The following is a 13,344-nucleotide window of genomic DNA, read 5'->3' as shown; positions in this document are numbered from 1 at the left end:
GACTCAGACTTGCTTTTGGGAACGTGTTCTGATAAACCTGTGTACACTGAGGTGCAAAAGATGGACAATAGCTCAGAACAACAGTCTACAGGTGGCTTGCAAGGAACGTCTAAGTGTTAATAGTTGTTTCTTAGCAAAAATAGTTCCATAGTTCAGTGAGTTTGTGAGATGTCATGTACCATGTTCCCTCCCTGGGGATGACCGTACATGGCGTATATTAAAGGCTCAGAAAAGTTGTGTGGCGAAGAAACTGCCTTAACTCTGTTTAGCATTTTACAGACCTTTTTGACTATGGAATTCTTTTTCTCATAGAACACCTATTATCATCTAGAATAAAGCTTGCTTGGAAAATCAGGAACAGAGAGACCATGGGCCCTGTAGGCAGCTGACCTCTCTCCCTCCTAACTCTGCCTCTCCTCTCTTTCCAGGCAGACATCTTCTCGGGGGCCATATTCATCAATCTGGCCTTAGGCCTGAATCTGTATTTGGCCATCTTTCTCTTATTGGCAATTACTGCCCTTTACACAATTACAGGTGAGTCCATTCAAATAAACCAGCACCTCAAACCCAGTTTGGGATTAGACACTAGTGAAGGATAAAGGGAAGTAGGAGAGGTGGTTTTTCCTCCTGAGGAGGAGACATACACTCAGGTAACAGTTTGGGATTGCGGTATTTGCTTAGTAACCACTCACAGACCCTACAAGTTATACGAGTGGTTTCGGAAAGCTGTGGTGTTGGCTGGGATAGTCAGGGCAGCTTCTCACAGGAGTGCATGCAGAGCTGGGCCCTGTGGGTTGCAGAGATGACTTAGCTAAGGTGGGAGAATCAGGGCAGTGGCAGGTGCAAAAATAAGTGAGCACAAGGGGAATGGAGGCAGGTTGGGCATGAGATGCTCTTGGCTGGAGGAGGGTGGCCGCTGAAGGATCCTGTGTGGGTTTGGGGGGACCATACAGCTTCATAGTTCAAATGAAGTCACAGTATAGGGGCTCTGAAAGCCAGACAGAGGCCTTGGATTTGATGTGTCAGGGACTGGGAACCCCTGTAGGGAGGGAGAAAGGAAGTGACTCGCATACAGAGGTTTTAGAGGAAGACTGAAGTGGTGACCCAAGAAGCTGGTGCTTGAATAGCAATCGGGCTCCTTTGCAGAGGGGTCACTCTGCCTCCTTGGTGGGGGTGGGAAGGATCAGCTTTAGAACTTGCTGCTTGACTGGAGCCCCACAGCTTTGGGGATTAATAAAAAGGTAGACATAGAAGTGGTCCTTTGAAATGTGCCAATTTGGTGATGTCCCACCATCTCCACAGCTAGCTCTTTGCTCCTCCTTGCCTTGTGTGTGGAAGATGCTTCCTCTTACCACAGAGGAGCCATCCCCTTTGAGCCATCTTCTGGCTCAAAAGGGTCACACCAGACTCCCCTCAAGTAGGGAGAAGCATTCGCTACTTCTATGACAGGTGGAGCTGTGGGAACATGCTGAGTAGCAGAATACTGTAACAGGACGAGAGGGTGAAGGAAGGAAAGGCAGACGGACGACTGCAGGGGTGTTCTCAGAAGGCCAGCAGAAAGTAGAGGGTGGAGAGTGGGGAAGGAAGCAGGTAGACAGGTTGCCCTCCACACGAGGTCAGATGTGTTGTCTTCTTGCCTGCTTAGGGGGCCTGGCGGCAGTGATTTACACGGACACCTTACAGACGGTGATCATGCTGGTGGGGTCTTTAATCCTGACTGGATTTGGTAAGTGGGGCCAGGGCAGGCTGAGGAGGTGGGAGCAGAGGTAGAGGCCTCAGGAATAGAAAGACAAGTCCAGCCTCTCTACCTGTTGCCAGACTAGGCAGTGAGCTGAGGAGTGCTCTGCCCTTCCAAAGGGAGGGTCCAGCCCAGATGGGCTGTCATAGTGAGTATGCAGGGTCAGCTTCCTCATCTCTGGAAGACTGAGGTTAGGTCTGGTTCTGGATTTTCTGCTGCCCTCTTTCACCAGTCTGGGCTAGTGGCTGTGCTGTGAGCCTATGATAACATGGTGTTCTGTTTGCAGAGAAACTGGACAGAAAAAGGACAAGGCTAAATATCCATCAAGCTAAATCTATTCAAATGTTGTGTCTTCAATCTTACCTACATTTTGATGTCAAATGTCCTTTTATGAATTGTTGATAGTGGGTGGTAATGCTCCTTTTAATGCCCTTATTTGGCAAAATTAAAAACTTGGCTCCTCAGTGTTGGCCCTCCAATTGATTTTTTTTTTTTTTTTTTACTCATCTACAAAATCTTAAAGACTGGAGAACCTAGGTAAGGGTACTTATTATGGGAGGATAGAAAGTACATTTTATTTCTAGGTGCCCAAGGCCCACTGTGTATCCTGTAAAGACTCATATTTGCTCTTCTCTCCTCTGTTTTCTAAGGACTTTCATTTGGTTTTCCCCAGCAGGCCCTGGGTGTTAGCAAGGCAGGCAGTGGAATGACTTATTCAAGGACACACAATTGAGAGGTGGCAGGTTCCGGATTTCTCACCCATTCCCTGTCCATGCACCACACTGCTGGGTCCAGGGGTGGTAGGTGTAGGTCCGAGGTCCCAAAGGCCACTGTGTGTGTCTAGGTCTGTGTGTCTCTAGGTCTGAGTCCAAGGCTCCAAAGGCCATGACTGACAGCAGAGGGTGAGGGAAAAAAACAGAGTCTTTGCATGTGGTCCCAAACCAAGGTCTTTCTTTGATTAATAAAAGTCCCTTCCCTTTTATAAAGAGGTTTACAGTTGGAGTACTTTTACAAGTTATTGCTTTGGTCCCCATAATAGCCCCTAAGCGGGCTGGGCAAGGCTACTAATCTCATTCTATGGATGAGAAAGCTGAGGCCCAGAATGGGAAGGTGACTTGCCCAAGGCCACTCATTGAGGGCTCTGTTTGTGGGTTGGGTCCTCTCAGTTTCTCAGGCATCTATGGAAAGAAGCTGCTATGAAGAGCTGAAGGTTTCAGAATGTTCATTTCTGTACCGATGTTTTCCAGCTTTTCATGAAGTGGGAGGCTATGACGCCTTCATGGAAAAGTACATGAAAGCCATTCCAGCCGTGGTTTCTGATGGCAACACCACCTTTCAGGAAAAGTGCTACACTCCGAGGGCCGACTCATTCCACCTCTTCCGAGATGCCCTCACGGGAGACCTCCCGTGGCCTGGGCTCATCTTTGGGATGTCCATCCTTGCCCTGTGGTACTGGTGCACAGATCAGGTACCCAAGCCGGATGTGCAGGACGGACAGAGTCTTCCCCAGGGAGCTACAGGAACTCCTGTCTGTCTGTGGTTTGTAGGGTTGGGACAGGGAGGGGAGAGCTCAGGTGGTTTGTGAATTGCCACGCCCCAGTGATACAGGAGTGCCAGGTCAAGGACCCAGGATGGTGAAGCTGGGAAGTGCAAGGGCGTCACAGGGTCTCTGGTCTGCATACCTCCCTTACTGGGCTTGTTCTGGCAGGTCATTGTGCAGCGCTGCCTCTCAGCCAAGAATATGTCTCACGTGAAGGCCGGCTGCACCCTGTGTGGGTACCTAAAGCTGCTGCCCATGTTCATTATGGTGATGCCAGGAATGATCAGCCGCATTCTGTACACAGGTAATAACTTCTGCTGGACCCACAGGCCACTCTTTCTTTTTCTGTCTCCAAGTCACTTCTAAAGCTCTATAGCTTTCAGCTTCCTTTTTTTTTCTTTTTTTTTTTTTTTTGAGGCCAGGTTTCATTCTGTCACCCAGGCTGGAGTGCAGTGGTGTGATCACAGCTCACTGCAGTCTCCAAATGTAACTCCTGGGCTCAAGTGACATTCCTGCTTCAGCCTCCTGAGCAGCTGCGACTACAGGTATGTACCACCATGCCTGCCTCATTTTTAATTTTTTTTTTGTAGCAACGGGAATTTGTTATGTTGCTCAGGCTGGTCTTGAACTCCTGGCCTCAAGTGATTCTCCTGCCTTGGCCTTCCAAAGTGCTGGGATGATAGGCATGAGCCACCATGCCTGGCCCTCTTATTTGTTATGGTCGTATCCAAGCATTATTGTTTCTGTGCTAGACAGTGAGCAACTTGAGGGAACTTTTGGAATTGTCTTTCCTGGTCTCTTATGTTGACAATTGTTTTCTCCTTTTTTTTCTTTTTTTCAAATCTTCTAAAGTTATGACATGCCTCCAGGTCACTTCTCCCTGATAGTATTTGCTCAACTGTTGCTCAGTCTCTTGCTCCCTCCCTCCCACCCTGAATGGTTCTTTGATTCCTTTCCTCCTTTTCCTAGAAATTGTCTTTCTTCCTTAGTCAGAGCTCATCAATGTGTCAGGGCCAGCAGGGCGGGGCAGGCACCGAAGGGCTCTGTGGAGAGCTGCACTCCCACGGAACCACTTCAGGGCCTTGGAAAGGAATATCCTGTTTGAAACCTTGTTCTAAGAAGGTGAATTTTGGAAATATTTCCCCAGTGTCTGCTTGCTGACATGGCTCTTCATCTCTTCCCAGACAAAATTGCCTGTGTCGTCCCCTCAGAATGTGAGAAATATTGCGGTACCAAGGTTGGCTGTACCAACATTGCCTATCCAACCTTAGTGGTGGAGCTCATGCCCAATGGTAAGAGTCTTTCTTGGGAGGCTGGTTGGGTTTAGGCACCACCTAGATTTCTGTGGACCTTCTGGGCAAAGCCATTTCTTAGCCGGGGCGTTAGAAGGGAAAGCATCATTGTGGGTGTCCTCAGTTTTTGGACATGTCCTTTCTCAGTGGGAAGGAGACATATGACTTGGTTGGGTTCTATGAGTTCTAGGACTTGCCCATCAGTCAGGCTTGGACAGGAGATGATCTGAACACTTGTTAGAGAAAAACATGACTTTTCCATACTCATATAGAAAGTCTTTCAAAGCTCTGCAACAGTGGATGTAAATTAGCACACTCTTTATAGAAAACTGGATGGTGGTCCCTCAAAAAATTAAAAATAGAACTACCATATGATCTAGCAATACCATGACTGGGCATATAGCCAAAGGAAATGAAATCAGTGTTTTGAAGAGATATCTGCTCTCCCGTGTTTACTGTAGCATCGTTCACAATAGTCAAAATGTGGAATCAACATAAGTGCCTACCAATGAATGAATGGATGAATGGATAACGAAAATGTAATATACAGTATATACACAATGAGATACTATTCAGCCTCAAAAAGAAGAAAATTATGTCATTTATGACAACGTAAATGAACCTGGAGAACATTATGTTTAGTGAAATAATTTAGGCTCAAACAAATACCACATATTCTCACTTATATGTAGAGCCTTAAAAAGTCAAATTTGAGCTGGGCGCAGTGGCTCAAGCCTGTAATCCCAGCACTTTGGGAGGCTGAGACGGGCAGATCACGAGGTCAGGAGATCGAGACCATCCTGGCTAACACGGTGAAACCCCGTCTCTACTAAAAATACAAAAAACTAGCCTGGCGAGGTGGCGGGCGCTTGTAGTCCCAGCTACCCAGGAGGCTGAGGCAGGAGAATGGCGTAAACCCGGGAGGCGGAGCTTGCAGTGAGCTGAGATCCGGCCACTGCACTCCAGCCCCGGCGACAGAGCAAGACTCCGTCTCAAAAAAAAAAAAAAAAGTCAAATTTGTAGAAGCAGAGAGTAGAATGGTGGTTACTAGGGGTTGGGGTGGGGATCTGGAAAGATGTTGGTCAATGGATACAAAATTTCAGTTAAGAGGAATAAGTTCAAGAGATCTATTGTACAACATAGTGACTATAGTTAATAGCAATGTATTATACACTTGAAAATTGCCGCCTTTCGGTCCCGGCGGCGGCAGGGCTGAGCCAGAGACGCCCTCCATTCACTCTCCGCGCCCGCTCTCCGGCTGTCCGCCCGTTCCGCTGCCCGCCCCGCCACCATGACGGAACAGGCCATCTCCTTCGCCAAGGACTTTTTGGCCGGAGGCATCGCCGCTGCCATCTCCAAGACGGCCGTGGCTCCGATCGAGCGGGTCAAGCTGCTGCTGCAGGTCCAGCACGCCAGCAAGCAGATCGCCGCCGACAAGCAGTACAAGGGCATCGTCGACTGCATCGTCCGTATCCCCAAGGAGCAGGGCGTGTTGTCTTTCTGGAGGGGCAACCTGGCCAACGTCATCCGCTACTTCCCCACTCAAGCCCTCAACTTCGCCTTCAAGGATAAGTACAAGCAGATCTTCCTGGGGGGCGTGGACAAGCACACGCAGTTCTGGAGGTACTTTGCGGGCAACCTGGCCTCCGGCGGTGCGGCCGGCGCCACCTCCCTCTGCTTCGTGTACCCCCTGGATTTCGCCAGAACCCGCCTGGCCGCGGACGTGGGGAAGTCAGGCACAGAGCGCGAGTTCCGGGGCCTGGGAGACTGCCTGGTGAAGATCACCAAGTCCGACGGCGTCCGGGGCCTGTACCAGGGCTTCAGCGTCTCCGTGCAGGGCATCATCATCTACCGGGCCGCCTACTTCGGCGTGTACGATACGGCCAAGGGCATGCTGCCCGACCCCAAGAACACGCACATCGTGGTGAGCTGGATGATCGCGCAGACCGTGACGGCCGTGGCCGGCGTGGTCTCCTACCCCTTCGACACGGTCCGGCGGCGGATGATGATGCAGTCTGGGCGCAAAGGAGCTGACATCATGTACACGGGCACAGTCGACTGCTGGCGGAAGATCTTCAGAGACGAGGGGGGCAAGGCCTTCTTCAAGGGCGCCTGGTCCAACGTCCTGCGGGGGATGGGGGGCGCCTTCGTGCTGGTCCTGTAGGACGAGCTCAAGAAGGTGATCTAAGGGCCGCGGCCGCCTCCCCACGCGCACCAAGGGAACCAAGAGAACCACGTAGAATCCTCAGCCGTGCGGACCATCAACCTTCGAGAAATTCCATTTGTCTTTCCCAGCCGGATCCCGCCGGTAGACGACGGCCCGGGAAGGCGCTAGAAGAGGGGCGCGATGCGGTCCAGTCGTCGGCCCCCGATTCCATGTCTTGATCACGGGGTGGGAGGGAACCGTGGCGTCCCCGCGGGCCCGTGGGTGAAGCACTCCAATACTGAGACCGAGAGTCCACACGCTTGTAGGACCCGAGTCGTGTTTTAAGTATTTATTTAAAACAAAAGAATCATGTTTCCCGTTTGTACCTCAAAAAAAAAAAAAAAAGAAAAGAAAATTGCCAAGAGTAGATTTTAACTGTTCTCACCACAAAAAATGATAAATATGTAAGGCAATGCATATATATGCTGATTAGCTCAATTGAGCTAATGTATAGATATTTCAAGACATCATATTGTACACCTTCAATATATACAACTTTTACTTGCCAATTAGAAAATATTTTTTAAAAGCTCTCCAACAGATGTTAACATGAAGGCTTGAACTAGGTCCAAGGGGTTTTACCTGGAGAATGAACTGACTTTTATGCTCTTCCGAGGAAACACATGGGGAAAGAGGCAAGATTTCAGCTCTAGGATGAGGGGGTCTGAGGCAGTAGATGGATGGGATTCAAGGCGGCTTGTCACCATAAAGAATCTGTTTTCCTAGGAGATTGAGTGAGTACTTAGCTGTGACTCCCAAATAGCTAGAGTTTTGTAGTTGACCTGTGGGATTACAGTCATGTTTCAGAAAAATCTCCTAATTCTGGCTCAAGGGATACAAATCTGGCAAGGGGGTTAGGTTAGGGGGTTTCAGGAGAACAAAACTTCCAAGTTATTACTTAGAAAAATTTAAGATAAACCTATAAAATTGTATTACTGAAAAGAAACTTAGAGACTAGTCAAATCCCTTCATTTTACAGTGGGGGAAACGGAAGCCAACGGAGGGGAAGTGAGTTTTCCAGGGCCAGGCAGGAACGTGGTGTCTGGCATTTGGCCTGCTTAACGCTGCTCAAGGCTGGAATAGAGGAATTCGGGAGAGTCTTTTAAAAAATTAAAAAACTACAAACTTCATGCATGACTTTGGGCAAACCACCTGCATTTCAATTATATAAAAATGGGAGTAGTAGTTACCTAGTCTACTGAGCTAGGCTGCTTATTCATTAAGGTTACAATTAGCAGGAGTCATAGTGACTCTTCCAAAGTTCTGGCATGGATTGCACTGGCCTCTGTGGAGTGTTTATGTTATTCCTTTAGGTGGGCAGACCCTCCTAGTGAGGACTGGAGCTCTAAACATTATGCGGGAGTGGACTGTGCACAACAGAAAGATGTGTGGGCATGCAGAACAAAATGCCGTGCTTCTCTGTGCCATTGCCAGTCCTTCCTTGTGGCTGTAATCTGGTTTCAGTAAATACTGTATTCCTTTTTTTTTTGTTTTTTTTTGAGATGGAGTCTTGCTCTTATCATCCATGCTGGAGTGCCCAATGGCGTGATCTCGGCTCACTGCAACCTCCGCCTCCCGGGTTCAAGCAATTCTCCTGCCTTAGCCTCTGGAGTAGCTGGGATTACAGGCACCTGCCACCACGCCCAGCTAATTTTTTTGTATTTTTAGTAGAGAAGGGGTTTCACCACGTTGGCCAGGCTGGTCTCAAACTCCTGACCTCAGGTGATCTACTTGCCTTGGCCTCCCAAAGTGCTCGGATTTACAGGTGTGAGTCACCATGCCCAGCCTACTGTATTCCTTAATGACCTCCCTGTGCTAGACTAAATAGATATTTTCCATTCCTCACCTTATTGGACCCCTCAGTGGCATTCAGCATTATCGATCACTCATCCTTCTTGAGCTGTTCTTTTCTCTTGAATTCCATCATACTGTATTCCCCTGTTTGTCTTTTTAAATTTTCCCTATCCTCTCTGGCTGATCCTTTTCATTCCATTTGCAGATTGAGCCTCCTCCACTCAGCAAGTAAGTGATCCTCCTACCAATCCACATCAACTTGTGTCTATTTTGTCTTCTACTATCCATCTCTCTATTTTTTCTTCTGTAACCCTAGTCTGGTAGACCATTATCTTTTGCCTGGACCACTGTAAAATTATGTTCAGCAAATATTTGTTGAGTAAATAAATGAATGGAGTCTGATAAGAGTGTCATACAGAGTGGAAAGTTCTATCCCAGCTTACCAATTTCAAGGCAAAGTAACCCTGAACAAATGGCCGAGCTAGGGCTGAAAACCCTTCCTACTAACTTCTTGAAATGGACCTTTATCAACTAAAAAATGAGATAATTGGACTTGATGATCTTTATAACTTCTGTATCTCTGATAGTTTGTGATCTACACTACACAAACGCAGAAAGAGCCATTTAAAAAAACCTCCCAATAAATGACAAAATAATTAGAATAGGCAGCATTTATACTTCATCTTGCAAGGCTGTGAGACCATAAATTATTAAAAGATATAAAACCTAGAGGAAGACAGAATCATGTTCCAAAAAGATCTCAAGAGGCATGAAGGCTGACTCAGATCTAACAAGCTGAAGTTTAACAGAGGTGTAAGTGAAGTTCTAAACATGTGAGTCTCCTAAATGCAGTTAGATATGAATATAGAGAAGAGAGAGTTGAAGGGAACATGAGTTGTCTTTGAATATGTGAAAGATGGCAAAATGGGTAAGGGGTAAGACCTGTTCTGTTGGGTACCATGAGGACTACATTTGATGCTATAGAGAGGTAGATTTCAGCCCACTCAGAACTATCTGAGGGCAGGTTCCCTGTAGGGTAGGAGATTTCCTGTTGCTGTAGAGTTGGGCAGTGGAAGTGTTGTGGAAGGGATTCATGTATCAGATGGTTGATAGGTCTAGGTGATCCTAAGGTTACTTTTACTCCTGAGACTGTAAAACTCTTGTTAGTGGGTCCTCAGCTTGGCCTGGTCTTCTAGCCCCAGCAGGTGCTCCCCTTGCACTCCTTGGTATGGGAAGAATAGTAGAGATTATAGCCAACCAGGCTTGCCATAATTGGGAAAACTTTAATAACAAGAGTTCCATATTCTGATTTGGGAAGGTGTAGTATTCCATATTCTGATTTGAGAAGGTATCCCTGTTTAACACGCCAAAAATGAGGCCTAGAGCTTCATGTAACTTGCTTAGGATCAGAGTTAGAAATACAGCCTTGTCTTTAAAAAAAAAAAAACAAAAAAAACTTAATTGAGCTTAAATTCACCTACCCTACAATCAATTCCCTCATTTAAAATGTACAATTCAGTGGTTTTTTAAGTATATTCACAGAGTTGTGCAAGCATTGCTGAAATAAATTTTAGAAAATTTTTGTCACGCCATAAAGAAATCCTATACCTGCTAATGAAATGAGCAGTCTCTCCCTATTTCACCCCAACCTCCCAGTCCTTGGCAACCACTAATATACTTTCTGTATTCCTAGATTTGCCTATTCTGGATATTTCATATAAATAGAATAATATAATATGTGTTTTTTGGTGACTTGCTTCTTTTACTTAACATAATGTTTGCAAGGTTCATCTGTGTCATAGCATGTATTTTTATGTCATTCCTTTTTGTTGATGAATACTATTCCATCACATGTTTACCCATTTGTCAACTGTTCATGTATTTTGTTTATCCACTTATCATTTAGTGGACATTTGTGTTGCTCCTCCTTTTTGGGTATTATAAGTAATAATATTATAAACATTAATGTATGAGTTTGTAAGTGGACATATGTTTTCATTTCTCTTGGGTAGAGAGAAATGAAATTCCATCTAGGAATGGAATTGATGGGTAATATGGTAGCTGAATGCTTAACCATTTGAAGAACTGACTGACCCAGACTATTTTCTGCAGTGGCTGTACCATTTTACATTCCTGCCAGCAATATATGAAGGTCCCCATTTCTCCACATCTCCACTCACACTTGTTATTTCTGTTTTTTAAAAATTTATTATTATAGGTATCCTAGTGGGTACAAAGTATTAACCCACTATGGCTTTGATTTGAATTTCCCTGATGTTAAGCATATTTTCATGTTATTATTGGCTATCTGTATAGCTTTGGAGAAGTGTGTATTCAGATCCTTTGGCATTTTAAATTGGGTTATTTGTCATTTTATTATTGAATTTTATATGTTCTATATACTAGACCCTTATCAGATATATGATTTGCACGTATTTTCTCCCAATCTGTGGATGTCTTACTTTCTTGAGAGCCTGATCTTTTAAATCATAGTTTAAATCTCTTTGTTATATCATAAATATTTCAGGTGAGAGACCTTATAAAAATCCCCTCAGATGGAAACACACATACACTCACTCTCACACACACACACACACACACACCCCATCACCTTCACCATCACCACCATCATCATCATCGTCCAGTTGCAAAGTATTCACCTCAAGTATGTTGTGTCTCCGGCTCTTTGTGGCTGCTATGGGCTTGTAATGGGCTAATAAATTTAAAGCCATAGACCACTTTTTAAAGCTTCTAGTCTTTTTGGGGAGATAAATTGGATAACATGGCATGGTTTCAGAAGGCAAGCAAACCTTGAGTTCTCGTATATTTTCCAAGTATGAAAGAGCTGAAGGTGCTGTATGTGCCACTCAAAACTCTTTCTCTTCCAGGACTGCGAGGCCTGATGCTGTCAGTCATGCTGGCCTCCCTCATGAGCTCCCTGACCTCCATCTTCAACAGCGCCAGCACCCTCTTCACCATGGACATCTACACCAAGGTCCGCAAGAGAGCATCTGAGAAAGAGCTCATGATTGCCGGAAGGTAAATGCGGCTTCCCCCATGCCACAAAAGCTTGAATGATCGGAGAGGTTCCATCTGTGTTACCCCTCAAGCTAGGGAAGGTTGGCAGATACCTGGGTAGAATGGGAATAATTTCTGTGGCTGGTTGTATTTGTCATTTGGTGGCATTTAACTTTATTTATTCTTTTATTCTTTTTAAATTTTTTATTTCCATTTATGGTTGGGAAAGAGCTGGTATTTGGTTACATGAGTAAGTTCTTCAGTGGTGATTTGTGAGATTTTGGTGCACCCATCACTTGAGCATTATGCACTGAACCCAATTTGTAATCTTTTATCCCTCACCCCCTTCCCACCCTTTTCCCGAGTCTCCAAAGTCCATTGTACCATTCTTATGCCTTTGCAACCTCATAGCTTAGCTTCCACTTGTAAGTGAGAACATATGATGCTTGGTTTTCCATTCCTGAGTTGCCTTACTTAGAATAAGTCTTCGGTTTTATCCAGGTTGCTGCGAATGCCATTAATTCGTTCCTTTTTATGGCTGAGTAGTATTCCATCATATGTATATATACACCATAAGTTCTTTATCTACTTGTTGATTGATGGGCATTTGGGCTGGTTCCATATTTTTGCAATTGTGAATTGTGCTGCTATAAACATGCATGTGCAAGCATCTTTTGTCTATAATACCTTCTTTTCCTCTGGGTAGATACCCAGTAGTGGGATTGCTGGATCAAATGATAGTTTTACTTTCAGTTCTTTAAGGAATGTCCATACTGTTTTCCATAGTGGTTGTATTAGTTTACATTCCCACCAACAGTGTAAAAGTGGTCTTTTCACCACATCCACACCAACATCTATTATTTTTTGATTTTTAAATTACAGTCATTCTTGAAGGAGTAAGGTGATTATTTTTTCCTTGCTAATTTGTTTGAATTCTTTTGTAGATTCTAGATATTAGTCCTTTGTTGGAAGTATAGATTGTGAAGATTTTCTTCCACTCTGTGGGTTGTCTGTTTACTTTGCTGACTGTTCCTTTTGCTGTGCAGAAGCTCTTTAGTTAAGTCCCACCTATTTATCTTTGTTTTTGTTGCATTTGTCTTTGGGTTCTTGGTCGTGAAGTCTTTGCCTAAACCAATGCCTAGCAGGGTTTTTTCTGACGTTATCTTCTAGAATTTTTATAGTGTCAGGTCTTAGATTTAAGTCCTTGAATTATCTTGAGTTGATTTCTGTATAAGGTGAGAGATGAGTATACAGTTTTATTCTCCTCCATGTGGCTTAGCAATTATCCCAGCACTTTTTGTTGAATAGGGTGTCCTTTCCCCACTTTATATCTTTGTTTGGTTTGTCAAAGATTAGTTGGCTCTAAGTATTTGGGTTTATTTCTGGGTTCTCTATTCTGTTTCACTGGTCTCTTTGCCTATTTTTATATCGGTACCATGTTGTTTTGGTGGCTCTGGCCTTATAGTATAGTTTGAAGTCAGGTAATGTGATGCCTCCAGATTTGTTCTTTTTGCTTAGTTTTGCTTTGGCTACGCAGGCTCTTTTTTGGTCCCATAAGAATGTATTGTTTTTTCTAGTTCTGTGAAGAATGATGGTGGTATTTTGATGCGAATTACATTGAATTTGTAGACTGCTTTTGGCAGTATGGTCATTTTCACAACATTGGTTCTACCCATCCATGAGCATGGGATGTGTTTCCATTTGTTTGTGTCATCTGTGATTTCTTTCAGCAGTGCTTTGTAGTTTTCCTTGTAGA

At 45.0% G+C, this 13,344-nt stretch overlaps 2 protein-coding genes across 2 annotated transcripts in view; both read left to right on the top strand.

Annotated features, from left to right (window-relative positions):
* Positions 1 to 419: 419 nt before the first annotated feature.
* The window catches only part of LOC111551216 (sodium/glucose cotransporter 1-like), a gene marked incomplete at its 5' end in the record, with an annotated part of 18,836 nt that continues 5,911 nt past the window's right edge, over positions 420 to 13,344 (top strand). The window contains 6 exons of the mRNA XM_026447056.2: positions 420 to 534; positions 1,646 to 1,726; positions 2,986 to 3,206; positions 3,447 to 3,582; positions 4,463 to 4,570; positions 11,459 to 11,609. Of these exons, the coding sequence (XP_026302841.1) occupies positions 420 to 534; positions 1,646 to 1,726; positions 2,986 to 3,206; positions 3,447 to 3,582; positions 4,463 to 4,570; positions 11,459 to 11,609 (812 nt within the window). The remainder of the gene's footprint in view (positions 535 to 1,645; positions 1,727 to 2,985; positions 3,207 to 3,446; positions 3,583 to 4,462; positions 4,571 to 11,458; positions 11,610 to 13,344) is intronic.
* Positions 5,760 to 7,101, top strand: LOC113219722 (ADP/ATP translocase 3-like). The gene has a single exon (XM_026447055.1). The coding sequence runs from the start codon at positions 5,862 to 5,864 to the stop codon at positions 6,732 to 6,734; it is 873 nt and encodes a 290-aa protein (XP_026302840.1). The 5' UTR covers positions 5,760 to 5,861; the 3' UTR covers positions 6,735 to 7,101.

Source organism: Piliocolobus tephrosceles, unplaced genomic scaffold (assembly GCF_002776525.5).
Source record: "Piliocolobus tephrosceles isolate RC106 unplaced genomic scaffold, ASM277652v3 unscaffolded_87, whole genome shotgun sequence".
NCBI classification, from domain to species: domain Eukaryota; kingdom Metazoa; phylum Chordata; class Mammalia; order Primates; family Cercopithecidae; genus Piliocolobus; species Piliocolobus tephrosceles.
This window is presented reverse-complemented; position numbering and strand designations above follow the sequence as displayed.